Source organism: Platichthys flesus, chromosome 3 (assembly GCF_949316205.1).
Source record: "Platichthys flesus chromosome 3, fPlaFle2.1, whole genome shotgun sequence".
Taxonomy (NCBI): Eukaryota; Metazoa; Chordata; class Actinopteri; order Pleuronectiformes; family Pleuronectidae; genus Platichthys; species Platichthys flesus.
In genome coordinates, this window is record NC_084947.1 from 2,959,369 (window position 1) to 2,977,155 (window position 17,787).

The 17,787-nt window shown below is 41.0% G+C and overlaps 1 protein-coding gene and 1 non-coding gene across 2 annotated transcripts; one reads left to right on the top strand and one right to left on the bottom strand.

Annotated features, from left to right (window-relative positions):
• Window positions 1-7,603: 7,603 nt before the first annotated feature.
• On the bottom strand, window positions 7,604-8,653 carry LOC133932985 (polyubiquitin-B-like). The gene is given in 3 exon segments (XM_062379918.1): window positions 7,604-7,729; window positions 7,732-8,028; window positions 8,031-8,653. Coding segments are annotated over 3 exon segments (804 nt in total). The 5' UTR covers window positions 8,503-8,653; the 3' UTR covers window positions 7,604-7,694.
• A 208-nt stretch (window positions 8,654-8,861) lies between these two features.
• trnac-gca (transfer RNA cysteine (anticodon GCA)) lies at window positions 8,862-8,933 on the top strand. Its single transcript has one exon. It is a non-coding gene; the product is annotated as a tRNA-Cys (tRNA).
• Window positions 8,934-17,787: the final 8,854 nt, after the last annotated feature.

The following is a 17,787-nucleotide window of genomic DNA, read 5'->3' on the forward strand; positions in this document are numbered from 1 at the left end:
TTAAACAGCCTTCTGAACTAACAGATGAAACTTTAAAAAGTGTCTATAAACCCAAACCCAATTTAGAGCGATCTGATTTGTGTTTGAAGATTTCAACATTTACAGCTGGAGAAAGTGATGTAGGATCATTCCCATGTGAAGATTCAAAATGCATTGCTCGTGCCTGCAGCTATTCCACCAGGCCAGTGTGAGATGTTTGATCTAATGAAACCATGTGAGATGAGTGGATGTGGTCATGCTCTCCAAATAGAAATAAAAGTTATTTGAGACATTAAGACTGTTAAAAAACCTTCATGGATGAAGCTCACTTGTGTTATAACGCATCTTTGTTCTTGCAGGATATTCTGGGCGGCTACAAAGAGACCAGCAGCTTGTCTCCACTACTGATGAAGAAAACGTTATATTTACTCTTTTAACAATAAATCCAGGTCTGAATCCGGGTTATAGATCTTTAGGAATTTGATAAAGCTGGGTTAATACCAATCATATCACTACATTGGAGTCAGAGAAGCGATGGTTTGAAGCATCAATCAACTAACTTATTGTCAAAATAAACAATTTGTTGGAGAGAATAGTCACAAATCTGCATAAGAACCAGAATAATATGAATTTTATTTTTGATAAATATCAGTAAAATATGTCCAATATGATATATTTGATATAAACTTCATTTTAAATAACTATTAATAAAATACAACTCACATACAAGCAAAGACATTTAAGTTAAATCAGCAATAAAAATAAAGAAAAATTCAATAAATAAAAATAGATAATTATATAATAAATAAATAAACAATTGTTAAAATGAATGCACATGTTCACAGTTCATACAGGAGTCTTAAATAAACACCCCCACCCCAGTAAAATTCCACCACATCAAAAGTATCTATGGATCTGTATCATATTAAAGGGAAACCACTGTACACATAAATATCAGCATACTAGTATGTGGAGTACTACTCAGCATGTAGAAACACTTGTAAAGTTACTACTCACTCCGAAGAACAGAAATCAGGTCTAATGATAACGTGCTCAAACTAAACTCAGCTCAAATAAAGCTGCTTTCACACTTTTTCCTATTGTACAAGAATGAAGCCTTTTAAATCAGATATTTTCCACTTTGACAAGTAAACACTCCGCACGTTCACTGCTGGTGGAAATGTTGCTTCCGTTAACGCAAAGGTAAACCTGGGGTTAAAAACACAACCAAAATAGAACAAACATCTCCCGGTGAAAAGGTGACGTGTGAAAGGCAAACTTCGTAGCCAGTTCTTCATATTCTACCCGCAGGTCATATCTGACAACAGCCAGACGCACACAGGTGGACACACAAAAACACGGGCGCGCACGCACACACACACACACCGAAGACACGCTTACACAAACTCAAAAACACACGGACACAAAAACACAGACTTTAATAAAATGGACATATTTTCTTTTATATAATAGACATGTCCTTTTATATAATAGACATCAGAGAACCAATAGCATAAAAGGATGAAAACACACTGTAGAGATATAAAGCAAAAAAATCTATAGTTAAGGCTACGCATCATTCATAAGCTCTAGTCTTCAGGTCACTAAGAAGGAAATTAAAATGAGTGCTTTTCAGGAATCTCCCTCTCACTTGGACCTTGCAGAGGTAAATGTGTTTCTTCAGATACTAAAAGATATAAACAACTCGTACAAGACACACCTACAGACTTTAGAATGGAAATGACACCAATCAGAAAAATGTATAATTTATGAATTTGTTTATAAAACATGTAATTAATGAGCAAATTATTATCTTTTGTTAATAACAATCAGTTTTCCTTAGACGTGTAACTCATCTCATTGCATTCAATGTAATATTCATTCACATTCAATAATTCTGTGATGTCTGTATCATTTACCCATAATTTTATCAAGTTTGTTCAGCTACACAAGCAGATGAGTAAAATAAACATGTACAAATATTCTTCAAGAATGAACATTAATAAACAACAAACTAATAATTATTTTCTGTTTCAGGCTTCGCTGTGCTTGACAGACATTTCTCTTCGGGAAATTATGAAAGATATTGAAGATGAAAAGGACTTTAACGAGGTAAGTGTGTGTCTTCAGATACAAAAAGATACAAACACCACAATAATTCTTTGGTGTGTTGTGTAATTGAAACATCAAAGGTGACACCATTAAATGGTTTGCCCCTCACTATTCATTACATTTGGTTATCAGACAAAATATTGAATACTAATATAAAAAACATTAATATAAATAACTTGATACTGATAATGATTAAAGTTACCTCTGGGCGGCACCCTACAAAAGAAAGTAAAAGATAGCCAATTTATTAATTAAGTCTCCTGAAAGTTGTAACTACAAATTTGGAAGTCTGATTAACAATTAAATTAATAACTATAATGAACAACAAACTAATAATAGTTTTATGTTTCATAGTTGATTGGATCGGTGATGTCAGGGGGAATTGATCTCCAAAAAGACCTCCTGGAGGACGGAGAAGCCAGACCTGCTCGAGAAGTGAATGTGAACAGTGTAAAAAGAGATCGAAATCAAATGGAAGAAGACCTGAAGAAGGAGCGAAAAGAAAAAGAAGCTCTCCCAAAAACTCTCTCTTTGAATCAAGAGCAGGCTCAAACATCCGATCCACAAGCAACAATTGAGCACAAGGAAACACTAAGCCTGCAGAACAATGATGTCGCGGGTAAATTAGAGGCCATGGAAGCAAAATGTAAAGAAACCGTGTCACGGAAAGATGAAATCTTTAAGAATCAAGCCATCATTGCTGAGCTCCTACATTCAGTCGAGGAGTTAACAGCACATCCGACAAACAGTGAAACACAAAAGGCCCAAATTGAAGATGCCGTAAACCAACAGGATGCAGATAAACTGGACAATCTGACCCATGAAAACCAACAGCTGGCTTCTAAGAACAAGAGGCTACAAGCTGAACTGGAGGAAGCTCAAATGGGGATTTATGATGCTGGTGAGGCTGCCATGTCCCAGCAGCAGGAATACAGATCTAAACTGGACAATCTGACCAGTGAAAATGACCATGTTGCCTCTGAGAACAAGAGGCTACAAGGTGAACTGGAGGAAGCTCAAACTGAGATATACGATGCTGGTGAGGCTGCCAAGTCCCAGCAGCAGGAATACAGAGCTAAACTGGACAATCTGACCAGTGAAAATGACCATGTTGCCTCTGAGAACAAGAGGCTACAAGGTGAACTGGAGGAAGCTCAAATTGAGCTATACGATGCTGGTGAGGCTGCCAAGTCCCAGCAGCAGGAATACAGAGCTAAACTGGACATTCTGACCAGTGAAAATGACCATGTTGCCTCTGAGAACAAGAGGCTACAAGGTGAACTGGAGGAAGCTCAAATTGAGCTATACGATGCTGGTGAGGCTGCCAAGTCCCAGCAGCAGGAATACAGAGCTAAACTGGACAATCTGACCAGTGAAAATGACCATGTTGTCTCTGAGAACAAGAGGCTACAAGGTGAACTGGAAGATGCTCTAAGTGAGATGCAACTCGCTCGTGACGCTGCCTTATCCAAGGAATTGGTGGACAGATCGAAAATAGACTCTCTGACTCGTGAAAATCAAGAAGTTGCCTCTGTGAACAAGACGCTACGATGTGAACTTGTCGATGCTGTACGTGAGAGAACGCTTGCCCATGAGGCCAACATCTCCAAGCAGCGTAAACTGGACGATCTGACTGAGGTAAATCATAACCTGGATTTCAAGAGCAAGTGGGTACAAGGTGAACTTAAGGATGCTCTAAATGTTATAAGCCATGCTCGTGAAGCTGCCCTGATCGAGCACCAGGAGTATAGCGCTAAACTGGACACTGTGAGGATGGAGAATATACAAGTTGTCTCTGAGAACAAGAGGCTACAAGGTGAACTGAAGGATGCTTTAAGTGAGATGCAACTCGCTCGTGACGCTGCCTTATCCAAGGAATTGTTGGACAGAGATAAACTAGACTCTGTGACTCGTGAAAATCAACACGTTGCCTCTATGAACAAGAAGCTACGATGTGAACTTGTCGATGCTGTACGTGAGAGAAAGCGTGCTCATGAGGCCAACATCTCCAAGCAGCGTCAACTGGACGATCTGACTGAGGTAAATCATCACCTGGCTTCCAATAGCAAGAGGCTACAAGGTGAACTGGAGGATGCTGTACAGCAGCACCAGACAGACAGAGAAGCTGGCAGCAGACTCGAGGAACAAGTGAAGAAGGAGAAAGACAGGTTCTTGCAAGTGAATAAGGAATTAAAGAGGCTAAAGAAAGCCCAAGCTGATAGAGAGGCACTGATGTCTGACAAGGAAACACTAAGCCATCAGAACAATGAATTCAAGGGTAAATTAGAGGCCATGGAAGCCAAATGTAAAGAAACCGTGTCACAGAAAGATGAAATTATCTTTAAGAATCAAGCCATCATTGTTGAGCTCCAAAATTCAGTTGATGAGTTAGTAGCACAACAGGCAAACGGTGAAACAGAAAAGGCCCGAATTGAAGATTTCCTAAACCAGCAGCAGAAGGATACAGATCAACTGGAAAATCTGACCCATGAAAACCAACAGCTGGCTTCTAAGAACAAGCGGCTACAAGGTGAACTGGGGGATGCTCTAAATCAGATGCATGGGAGAACGCTTGCTCATGAGGCCGACATCTCCAAGCAGCGTATAGCCGATCTGACTGATGATAATCATCTCCTGACTATCAAGAGCGAGTGGGTACAAGGTGAACTTGAGAAAGCTCTAAATATTATAAGCCATGCTCGTCAAGCTGCCCTGGTCGAGCACCAGGAGTACAGAGCTAAACTGGACAATGTGAAGATGAAGAATATAAAACTTCTCTCTGAGAAAAAGAGGCTTCAAGCTGAACTGAAAAACGCTCAAACACAACAGCAAGAGGAAACAAGCCCAGCTCGAAGACACCCTAGATAAGGAGCAGATACAAAGGGCCGTCTTGGAGGACAGAATTAGTAACAATGCCTCCACTCTTGAAAAACCAAAGAATTGGGCCTGAGAAGATGTTGTTTTTTTTTATTCTATTGCCTTTATATGAACTTGTCTTCCATATCATGACTGACAACAACTGAATTTCCCTGTTGTGTGGATCAATAAACTTTTATCTTATCGTGTCTTATCTTGAATTAATTTCAGAATCACATGAAAGACATTGCTTTGAAAACTCATTTCAGCCCCATCACACCGACTCAATGTTTGATTCTAAAGCTTTAAAGCTCTTCATGATTATATTTTAGATATTATAAAACTGAATGAGCTTTTAACTCCTCGACCTCCGTCATGACACTCTCACTACTGATGAAGAAAACGTGATATTAACTCTTTAAACAATAAATCCAGGTCTGAATCCGGATTATAAACGGGAAGGAATTTGATACAGATGGGTCATTACCACAAGAATATCGCTGCATTGAAGTCCCCCTTTTTGAAATGTTTACATTACATTACATTTCCTTTAGCTGACGTTTTTATCCAAAGCGACTTACAATAAGTGCATTCAACCATGAGGGTACAAACCCAGAACAGCCTGTCATTTTTATATATGGATGTAGAAAACTCAAATAAACACTAAGGAAATACATAATATGTAATTTAATATGTAAGTTAAAACAATCACAGTTTATTTATACGAAAGTTGCTTAAAATCACAAGTCACAGTTAGGTTATAAAAAAAAATTCGTAGACGTCACGAAGTACTAATAACAACATGATTTATTACAAAAACAATATATGGATGTAAACAACTCAAACAAACATATGACACACACAGTTTATCCATACGAAATTTGTTTAAAGTCACAATTGTATCTTTGGGGGAGGAGTTTCTGAGAGGCAGCCTATAAATAGAGGAGCCCTCATTCTCCTCATTCGCTTTTGCTCTGAACATTGTAGTGGAAGGACCTCACAGCTCAGATAGAGAAATTTACTAAATAAACTTAATGGTCTTTTCAATTGACTGGTTTTGTCTACAGTGTATACATACATGTATACGTTTTGTTATACAGTCTGCATTTGGAGCTGAAAGAGACGGAATAAGAGATCCAAAGAGAGCTGTGGTGTCGGGGTGATATGTGGTGTGTCCGTCACATCTGAACACATTATAAATAAATGCACCGACTTTAACATATGTCTGAAGGCAGCTTCACGGCAGCAGCAAATACTTCAAGATAAAAGTAGAACTTATCTTTTTTGGTTGAAGGAGCTGAAACATTTCCAAGAGTTAGCTGTGTCGAGTCAGAGCGAGGAGGCACAGAGCATGAGCGACGACCAGATGGACAGAGAGTCAGAGCCAACAGCAAGGATGTGACAAGTCTCATTGTGTTTCACTCATTTCATTTCTGTTACATCACATGTGATCAAAACGGTCTGGTTGTTAGTCTCTCTGCTCTGTAGAAACCAGGAGATCACGGAGCTGCAGGCGGAGGGCAGGGATAGGGCCAGAAACCTCCAAACAGTTTTTCTGCGGCAGTAACTGGCATCTTGATCGTGTACCTGGCATCATGGATTCTCAGAAATACCAGGCCATTTAAAAAAGATCCTGGAACGTCCTGGAGCGGCATTCACAGTCATCAGATTTAAATCTGATCGAAAATCTCTTTAAAAAAGGCAGTTGCAGCACGGAAGCCATCAAACATCGCTGAGCTAGAGGCTTTGCCATGTGAAAAATTGGCAAAGATTCTGGTCGAGAGGTGTAAGAAGCTTGTCCGCACTTACTGAAAACGTTTGTTAGAAGTTATAAAAGCTAGAGGATGCGCCACAAAGTACTGAAGCTGGGGGTTGAATACTGCACATGCACATGTGTTAACAGAGTTACACTTTTCATTTGAACTTCAAAGTTAGGTCAACCTCTGTTGTCAAAATAACTCAAATATGTATCAATAAATATCTTTTGTTGTTTAATTAGTTTTTTTTTTGTGTTATTTATTGTCATTATCTTTCATCCACATCACTATAATGTCTTTTGAGGTGAGGGGGTTGAATATTTCTGATTGCAACTGTACATGGTTCTGTGTTTGTACCCTCATGGTTGAATGCACTTATTGTAAGTCGCTTTGAATAAGAAGTATTGAGTGTTTTAATGGAATACTGAGAAAGTTTAATAACCACAATAAGACAATTGAAGTTGAAATTATGAGGCAATTTCAGCAGAGTCAACAGCTTAGTTTGCCATGGACATGTTAATATGGTGCTGAGTTTGCCAGTATTTTGGGAGCACAAATATTTGAGACTTTGACACGCGATAACACAACTGATGTGTTTAGTGTGAAGCACAGTGTTTTGGTGACAGGAAGTCTGTGTCTCTACCGGAACACTAAATAAAATCATGTAATACAAAAACGGAAATGAAATTGTCTGTTGCAGCAAAACATGAAACAGCTCAACATATCACGTTGGCATTTTTGATATTTGCTAGTATCTGCTGACACCTGGTGGCTAAATACTATTATTAAAACATTTCATTTGTGAAGATTTTTATTTAGACATTAAACATTTGTTTCAGAACTTGTTTAAAAACAAGTGAGGTAACGTTATCGGTTAAAAAACAAACAAATAAGAGCTGTTGACAGTGGGAAGCCATTTATTAGAAATGATCAACACGTAACAGCACGATTTCCATGCATGCACCTCTTTCAAAATAAAAATAGAACATTTCAGCAGAGCACAAGATGGAGGGTGGATTCCTTTTTAGATTTTAGTCGGAAAGAGGGTGCCCATCTTCCAGCCGTTTGCCCGAGAAGATGAGCCTCTGCTGGTCTGGATGGATGCCTTCCATATCCTGTAGGGTCTTCACAAAGATCTGAATCCCTCCTCTCAGACGGAGCACAAGATGGAGGGTGGACTCTTTCTGGATCATCTTCCAGCTGCTTGCAAAGATCAGCCTCTGCTGAGCAGGAGGGATGCCTTCCTTATCCTGGATTTTAGCTTTGACCTTCTCAATGGTGTCGCTGGGTTCAACCTCCAGAGTGATGGTCTTACCAGTCAGGGCTTCACAAAGACCTACATACCTCCTCTCAGCCGCAAGACCAGATGGATGGAGGAGTCTTTCTGGATGTTGTAGTCGTAGAGAGTGCGGCCGTCTTCCAGCTGCTTGCCGGCAAAGATGAGCCTCTGCTGCTCTGGAGGGATGCCTTCCTTATCCTGGATCTTAGCTTTGACATTCTCAATGGTGTCGTTGGGTTCAACCTCCAGAGTGATGGTCTTGCCTGTGAGGGTCTTCACAAAGATCTGAATCCCTCCTCTCAGGCGGAGCACAAGATGGATGGAGGAGTCTTTCTGGATGTTGTAGTCGGAGAGAGTGCGGCCGTCTTCCAGCTGCTTGCCGGCAAAGATGAGCCTCTGCTGCTCTGGAGGGATGCCTTCCTTATCCTGGATCTTAGCTTTGACATTCTCAATGGTGTCGTTGGGTTCAACCTCCAGAGTGATGGTCTTACCAGTCAGGGTCTTCACAAAGATCTGCATCTTTACTCTGTGAAGTAATTTTTAAAAGCGTTGTCAATAAAGTTCATTTAGATAAGCGCTTGAGCCACAGTTAGATTCGGCTGCCTCTGATGTCACACTGTTGAGAAGTAGCTGCCTTTGTTTTAAGACTCTTTAAAGGCAAGAATCGACATCACGTGACGGATACAGGAAGTGAAGCATTTATCCTTGCCGCAGAGAGCAAAACACATGCCACACTGCCCCCAGGTGGAAAGGAGCAGCATGGTGGGAATTGTTGGAAAAATAACAGACTCTGCCAGGCGTCATGTGACCCAGGAGCTGCACTGTGGCTGTTCGTGCCTGAATAAACAACAATGATACAGATCATGAGCTGAATGTGTGGGGGTATAGCTCAGTGGTAGAGCATTTGACTGCAGATCAAGAGGTCTCTGGTTCAATTCCGGATGCCCCCTAAGTCTAATTTATATCAACTCTCCACAGAGATGCTGCCAATGACCATGTCTGTGTCTTCTACATTCTGGATAATAAACACATGATCAATGTCTAACTACCACCTATAAAGACTTATTTCCACCAAACTGTCCTCTTACCTTTGTGAATGATCCCTGTAGCTAATATCTAACACAAACTAAGACACACATATGTATTTGTATAATATTCAGGGATTAAATAATTTATAATCTGAGTATTAAAAAGAGAAATTTAGTCTCTCCTCTGCAACTCCACCTCCATATGATGCAGTTGTGGAAAACCACCTTCCTCTGTTTCCAGACGCCATGGTTGTGTCTCTGTCACCTTCCTGTAGATTTACTGGCTTCATCTGCACTTTTAAAATCTGGTTTCATACAAAATCTGAAGAAAAATAAACTTATACAAACTAAGGACAAAAATGCTGCCTTCAAGGACAGCTCGTAAAGTCCCAATCTTTATTAATTAACATAATTGATATAAAAACAACGTGAACATGAAATGAAATGCATTATAAAGATGTAGTGGAGTAGAAATATGTTTGCTGATACGTGGAGTAAAAGTGAAAAGTACCTGAAAATGAAAAATGTACTTAAGTACAGTAACAAAGTATATGTACTTTGTTACATCCCACCCCTGGTGGAGACTTCTTCCATGTGGTCTGGTTGAGGCTGAGTTTCCATGTTGCTGCAGCTCCAGCTCCTCAGCGACAGAGGTCAGTCAAGGCCGCGGGTTCCAGATCCCTCCTCTCAGGTCACATCAGTTCACATCGGCAGCTGTGCAGTGGAAATCAAACCTGCTGCAGAAAATCAGTCGTGGTTACACAGACGTGTTAGTGAGACAGACCGACTGACAGACACACACTCTCTCACCTGCAGCAGGAATGCAGCCAAGTGGAGCGACGAGAAAATAACTGTTATGAAATGTGAAATGTGAAGAGGTCAATGAGTCAGTTCATCAGACGCGCTGACTCACTGTTTTTCCACAGTGTCCTGAAACCTCACCTGGGAATACCATCGTGATGAAGAGCTGCAGGAGGCTTTCTGTCATTTTAAGACATTCATGCAACGACTCAGAGCAGAATATCATCAAGCATGAAAACACAGAAAGACAACGCTGTAGTTTTTAATTAACTTTACATTTTTAAAACTTTAAATTTAATTTCACATTACGACTTTGCTTGTCATGTATGGAGGACCATACATGACATAAGTAAAAATAAATAAATAAATAAATGTATAAATAAATACAGAAATAAATAAATAAATGAATAAATAAAAATGGAAATAAATAAATAAATACAGAAATAAATAAATAAATATGTTAATACCAAAAGAAATGTCAAAAGAAATGTCTTAAATATATTTTAACATTTATTTTTTCCCTGATACATTTCCTTTGCATTTGCAGTGTCCTTATGCTAATGAGAAAGGCGGGCCTAACCGCAGTCTCATGCAGGATTGGTCACAGGAGTGTAATGATCCAGCCCTACTACTTCTGCCTTTCAATGCTGGTGTCCAGTAGCTGTTTGCAGCGTTGAGCCAGTTCACACTTAAAATGAACTAGTTCAAGTTCAGAGGGTTAGTTAAGGTTATTTTTTATTGGGATGATTTAGCTGTCAGTAGTCCTGACTGTGAGCGTCACGTCTCGTGTTGTACTGAGCACAATGAGCGAGCCGAGAGGAGGAGGAGGAAACAGAAACTCCAGCTCGGTACAAACCACCTGCCGCCTCTGCTGTGATCATGAAGCCGCTGATCTCTGAGCAGATGTGACCAGAGAAGCTCTGTGTTTCCACTGTTTCCACTGTTCCACAGAGTCACTAACTGCCTGCTTCACGGTGAAGAGATCAAGTCTCAGTCACTGCCCGTGTCTCTGAGCGAGTGTGTGACGGAGCGCAGGGGCTGTGTGTGTGTGTAGCTCAGTTGACCAATCCTGCTCGAGACTGAGGTTAGGCCCGCCTTTCTCATTAGCATAAGGACACTGAAATCGAAAAATAAAAGTTGGAATAAATGTGGAAATAAATAAATAAATATGGAAATAAATGCAGAATTAAATAAATCAATGTCTTAAACTTATTTCCACATTTATTTATTTATTTCCACTTTTATTGCAACTTTTATTTATTTCCACATTTATTTATTTCCACATTTCAGTGTCCTTATGCTAATGAGAAAGGCGGGCCTAACCTCAGTCTCGAGCAGGATTGGTCAACTGAGCTACACACACACACAGCCCCTGCGCTCCGTCACACACTCGCTCAGAGACACGGGCAGAGACTGAGACTTGATCTCTTCACCATGAAACAGCCAGTTAGTGACTCTGTGGAACAGTGGAAACAGTGGAAACACAGAGCTTCTCTGGTCACATCTGCTCAGAGATCAGCGTCTTCATGTTCAGAGCAGAGGCGGCAGGTGGTTTGTACCGAGCTGGAGTTTCTGTTTCCTCCTCCTCTCGGCTCGCTCATTGTGCTCAGTAGAACAGGAGACGTGACGCTCACAGTCAGGACTACTGACAGCTAAATCATCCCAATAAAATATAACCTTAACTAACCCTCTGAACTTGAACTAGTTCATTTTAAGTGTGAACTGGCTCAACGCTGCAAACAGCTACTGGACACCAGCATTGAAAGGCAGAAGTAGTAGGGCTGGATCATTACACTCCTGTGACCAATCCTGCATGAGACTGCGGTTAGGCCCGCCTTTCTCATTAGCATAAGGACACTGCAAATGCAAAGGAAATGTATCAGGGAAAAAATAAATGTTAAAATATATTTAAGACATTTCTTTTGACATTTCTTTTGGTATTAACATATTTATTTATTTATTTCTGTATTTATTTATTTATTTCCATTTTTATTTATTCATTTATTTATTTATTTCTGTATTTATTTATACATTTATTTATTTTTACTTATGTCATGTATGGTCCTCCATAGTCATGTGACACATAAACAGAACCACCCATCCCTTATCTGTATTTATTATCCTGTCTCCCTCGAGTTTATCATTTCAGACAGACAACCAACCCCTGATGAAAATATTCACCCTCATTAATCAGTCTAATAAATCCAATAATTATCTTTATATAATGGAAAGGTGAATGGATGCTTTAAGTATCACAAGTTAAAGTATGCACTGCAGGAAAGAATCCCTGTAACTGTTGCACCACTACAACTTATATGATTAGATTATTATTTGTCATGGATCATGTGCTAAGCAACATTTTGCTGTTGTAGCTGCTTGAGGTGCAGCTCATTTTACAACAAATTTAAACAAGACTGAAACTAATAATGATTTTCATTATGGATTGATCTCCTGGTATGTGTTCTTATTTTATCGTTTCATTTAAAACAAAGCATCCTATTCTTGAAAGCCATTCAAATAAGAAAAATGAAGTAATTTAAAGTAAATCAACTAAACAATGTGAAATATCTGCGTCAGCTGCAGATGGTTTATCTTAACGTCGCCACACTTGAGGTTTGATGTGAAGTAAAAATGCTTTGAAACTCAAAAGATTTCCACCACATCCGACTCGGGTTTAATCACAAACCTGCAGCAAGTGGAGATTTGCTGACGTGAACTCAAAACAACTCATTATTTGACCGCAGAAGATGATGATGCATGACGCGCATACAGGGGAAACAAAGATAAGGAGCTGCAGCAGAACACATTTCTGTCTCTGTTTTGATCCCCCGTCTTTCCGCCTTCACCACTTTGGCCTTTTTTGTTGTTATGGCGAGGCCTGCCAGGGGTCAGCCGGGGTCGCGCCGGGGTAAATGCCCTAAAAATAACTAATAACCCCTGGTGAGGTCCCCTAACCCCCTCTAAGGTCATTTTTCACAGCGTCGGAGGAGGCAGGCGGCTGGACGGCGGACGCTTCCATCCACTCGTCTGGTTCGCATTAAATGGACACATGTGGTCTCCGCTTTGAGAAGTGCGGCTGACACGAACCCCACGAGCAGCCGTATGACACTTTGCTCAGGGTCAGTGTTTCACTTTAAACAGGAGGTGCTGCATGGACAGGAAGCGTGTGCCATTTGATTGAAGCCCTTCGTTAAGGATGGCGGGTGGAAGTGTCACTGCGATATGGAGCAGTTGATCAGAGGGGGACTTTGAGGACGATGGGAATCTGCTGCCAGGAGGACGCACGTTTGATGTTTCGGCTCAAACTAACATATCACATGTCAGACTGTCACAGCTGCCAGTTGCTATAAAACACAAGACGACTCTTCTGTCCATGACTGAGATTTATCCTCCAGCTCCGCACACAATAGATTAGTGTGTAGCTCAGGGACCCATGGCGGGTGATGGACACGTTAGCTGTGGCAGGGATCAAACCTGTGACCTTTTTTTGTTTACGAGCGGACAATCTGTCTAACTACCGGACCACCCTGCAAAGCTAAACAGCCACTGGATACTTTGATAAAGGGACGAGTCTGATCCAGAACCAACAATGATCACATCCCACTAACAAGCTTAGTGTGTTTGAAACATCTCTGTCCTCTGTGTGGACCCTATCACCTTCTGTGTGTTTGATAGAAGCTTATGGTAAATGGTAAATGGTTTTGTATTTATATATAGCGCTTTTCTAGTCTTGATGACCACTCAAAGCACTTTACAGTACAGTTTTACATTCACCCATTCACACACACCTTCAAACAGTGTATCTATTCGCAGGTTATTCTATGAGGGGCCATTCAGGGTTCAGCATCTTGCCCAAGGACACTTCGGCATGCAGTTGGGTCAGACTGGGGATCGAACTGCCGACCTTCAGGTTGGAGGACAACCACTCTACCCCTCAGCCACAGCTGCCCCTTATGGATAATACTGAGGAGAGAAGGTCTATTCAGTGGTTCTTCTGGAACATTCACATCCCATGATCCTCTTCAGCACATGGAGTCGCCCAGTCGTCATCACAGTGTATGAGATTCCCATTTTGCTTCAAGCACTTTCTCCTCCATGTTACTTTAAAAGCTTGAGGTCAAAGTCTCACAGTTTGCGTCACAAGGTCCATTGAGCTGAGGCCCTGAAGCTCTCGACTATGTCAGGTCGATGATTCACGTCTTCAGCGAACAGTTTCTTACAGGCAGGGGAACCAGAACCTTTGGATTTGTTCATATAGATAAAATATAGAAAAGATACTTTATAGTTTAAAGGACAATGCTGAGGCCTTTCTGAGTTTTTCTCTTCTGAGGGAGGTGAAAGTTTGAAACGTCGGCTAAAAGGAGTTGCAGGTGTCAAAGCTAATTTCCCTCTTACACGGGAATTAAACTCGTCCAGTTTCCTCCCATCAGTGATTCATTGTGTCACACTCTGCCTGTTCTCAGTCACCTGAAACCAACAGGAAGAGCCTCCTCAGCTTGCTGACTTTCACGCAGCATGAACACAGTGGATTTGCACACACACACAGTAGCTCACGTTCAGAAGGTGGGACGTCATTGTTTGTTTGCAGGTGGGAAGGGAATCTCAAGCCTCAAATTCTCATGTCGAGACAAAGTAGAGTGAATTTGGGGATAATCTGGGACTTATTCCAAAACTCTGTTTTACACATAAAATCAGCTTATTGTATCTTCCTGTTATCCTCAAGATGTTTCCTAACAACACCAGAAAAGAGAAAGAGGAGACATGGCCCAGCTTTTTGTGATCTTAGGGCCAGAAAAGAAAAAAGTGGGACGGGTCACTTTTTAATCTGGGACACTTGTATTTGGCTTTTAAGGAGAAGTCACTGAATGTTAACATGTTGAATTGTAACAAACAAATCTGGCTTGAATAAAGAGTCGTTTGCTGTTTGGCTCCACACTTTGTTACTTATATTGTAAATGGTTAAGCAGAAACTGAATCAAACGATTTCCAATAATATTGTTCGAAGAGGCAGAGATTTTGGGTTGATCCCTGCTCTCACAGAAACAGAAAATTGTAAGATAAAGGTCGTTTTCATTCCTGTGTCTCTTGGTGCAGAGACTTTTCTGAACCACAGTACGGGTGTGAAAGGTGCTTCGGACCACTGTTCAAACCCAGTGACCCAGTTCAGTAATTTTCCCCGTCCAACGTCCTCAGATCCAAACGCGTCTACAATCCAAGTCATGTATAGATGGATGCCCATGAAGGTGATGAGGACAGGAACATAACAAAGACACGAAGCTTGGTTCAGACTTTTACGTGAGAAAATGTCCTAATAGCCATTGGTTCAAGTCCGTGTGGTTTGAAGTCAGTTTCACAAACAGACTTCGTGCTCTATTTGGGTCAAACTGAAATATGAAGTTTCATCTTCACACTGTTTAGTATTTCAGAGCAAAGCCGTTAATGTGCACATTAACCAGAAATCAATATCCATATCTTCATTAAAAAAATGATCCGATACTAGCAGCTGCAACTTGGTTCCGGGTCTGCATCTAATCCTGTCAGCATCCCCCCCTCGCCCAGGTGAAATCAACCCAGGGATCTTTTCAGATGAAAAGCCTTTGTGGTTTCCATCTGGTCCCGAGGCAGCAGCTGCTGCTCCGTCTTGAATGGAAGCCTCGACGTGTTTATCGCATGCACAGGCTCTCCTGATAGAGCGCCGCGTTTAGTTTTTTGTAAAAATTCAGAAACCATAAAAAAAAGAAGAAAACAACCCACAACAAAAGTGCCCAGCGTGACATTCCTGTGAGCTAACGCTGAGTTGGTGTTTGCATGTGTGTGTTGGGGGTTGCTCATTCCAAGAGCTTGACTTGGTTAACCCTCACTGCATCCACTCGTACACACACCTCCGCTCGCAGATCCACCCTGACCCTGACAAACTCTACTGATGAAGTTCACTTAAAGGCGCCTGTACATTTTCTCTGGAGCAGAAATTTTGTTTTAACCAGGTGCACAAGGTGGCAAAGTTTGCTGTCCAAGAACTTTGGCCATCTTTGGGTTTTACAAGACAAGAGGTTGTAATACGTGCTCCGGGTAGAATTAACTGGACATAACAGCGACTCGCTTTTGGAAAGTGACGATAAAATCGTACAAAAATCGTACTTAAAGACTTAGATATGAGGAGGCAACAAAATCAATGCTGGAGGAAAAAGCTTGTGTCCAGCATGATAAAATCTGAACATAATCACTCCACCATGATTGCCTGATGGGCCTTTGAGCAAGGCACTACATCCCAGACTCTGGTTGGACTTGACAGAAAGGCTTTTGATTGTTGAGGCGTGGAAAAGTTCTAAGTTTGGACAACACTGTTGCTGCCAATGTGGTGTTGGATACCCCATGCCGATCATGAGGAGAATTTGAATTGATTGATTTCAGTCAAAATCATGAGCTGACGCAGAATCGTGATAAGAAAACAAGTTCCTGCTCTTTCCAAACCAATAATCTTGCAAACTGTAGTGCGGCAGTGCATTGAAAACTCATGGTTTCCCACGTGTCCCAGTCATACACTGTATGGTCCCAGTCCGTGTGTCTGAGATGAGCGGACAGGTGAAAAGAAAAGAGCCTCTAGTGGTCATTAGAGAAACTGCATGCCAAAGCAGTTCATCCTTGTTTTTCCTTTTTGAGCTTGACTGTATTCTCATTAGGACTTTTTACAGTTGCTGTGTTTAAATGACATCATTGTCCCAACACCCTTAATCATCATGTTATGTGAACCTCCAGTTGTTTTTCAGCATTCCCCCGCACCAGTGTCACTTACGCAGAATACTATATTTATGGGACTTGGCAGTGACTTGAATCCTGATTTTGAAGCGTACTTCTGGTGTAATTGAGAGCCGCTGTCATCGGCTGGAGCTCTGCCACCTCTTGTAAAAAAACACAGAGGAGGAAAATGTATTGGTACCATCTGTGTGGAGCATGAGATAACTTGTTTATATAATTCACGTTACGACAGTGGCCAGTGCAGTGCAGGTAATTTAGAGCTATACAAGCAGGTTTGCTCGGTACAGACAATAGAGGGTTTGTGGAAGGTTCAGATCAAAAACACTCTTCTCTCAAACACAATGCAAATATACAGAGTTCGATTAAAACCCAAAGGATCTGAGTTGAAGCTACAAACTTTCCTCAGATGCCCGAGATGAGATGAAGCGAACTGGGGAACTTATACAGGAAATACACTTATGCTTGTACCTATGCACTATAATCATAATGACAGATTTCATAGCAAATGAGCTATTGCAATGTAAACACTCGGGTTAGTTCAGAACACCAGAGTCAAACATCAGGATCAAACACAGAGAGCCCGATTACAGCCAACTTTTTATGTTGATATTTTGATCGCTTGTTTCTGGATCGTTATGAGCATTGCACGATATCTTAATTTCCTGACCAACAGTTCTCTGGCATGTGAAAGCAAAACTCTGTGGATCTGTACATGATATAAAATTCTAAAACACAAAAACGTCCAGCTTTGGAACGGATCCCTTTTTTTAATGGGGCTCGCTTCATATGTTCAGAGAGGAACCAGCGCTGGCAAAGAATGAATGAGGAAATATATTGGTACATTTGCAATTACAATTCAAACCGAGTATACACTTCCAGCCTCCGGGAAATAACCAGAATGTTCCTGCAGCACATGCGGACAAAGGCTCTCACCTGGTCCCTAAGGTGCCATCTAACTGCAGCCGTGTGAAGGAGGTATTAAAACCTTTAATCGTGTTATACTTGTTAAAGTTCAGGAAACTCCTCCGAGCTACAAACTACTCGCTGAAAGTGGTTTTGACCAATATTTAATTTGTGCTAAGACACAGTTGATGGGTAATGTTGATAGGAACAAGCCATTTTAATGACAGTGCCCTCCTTCCACCACATGTGCAAATGTACTACCGACCAAAAGGCTCCACCAAAACGCTCTGGGTCTGTTGTTCTTCTAAATGTAGCT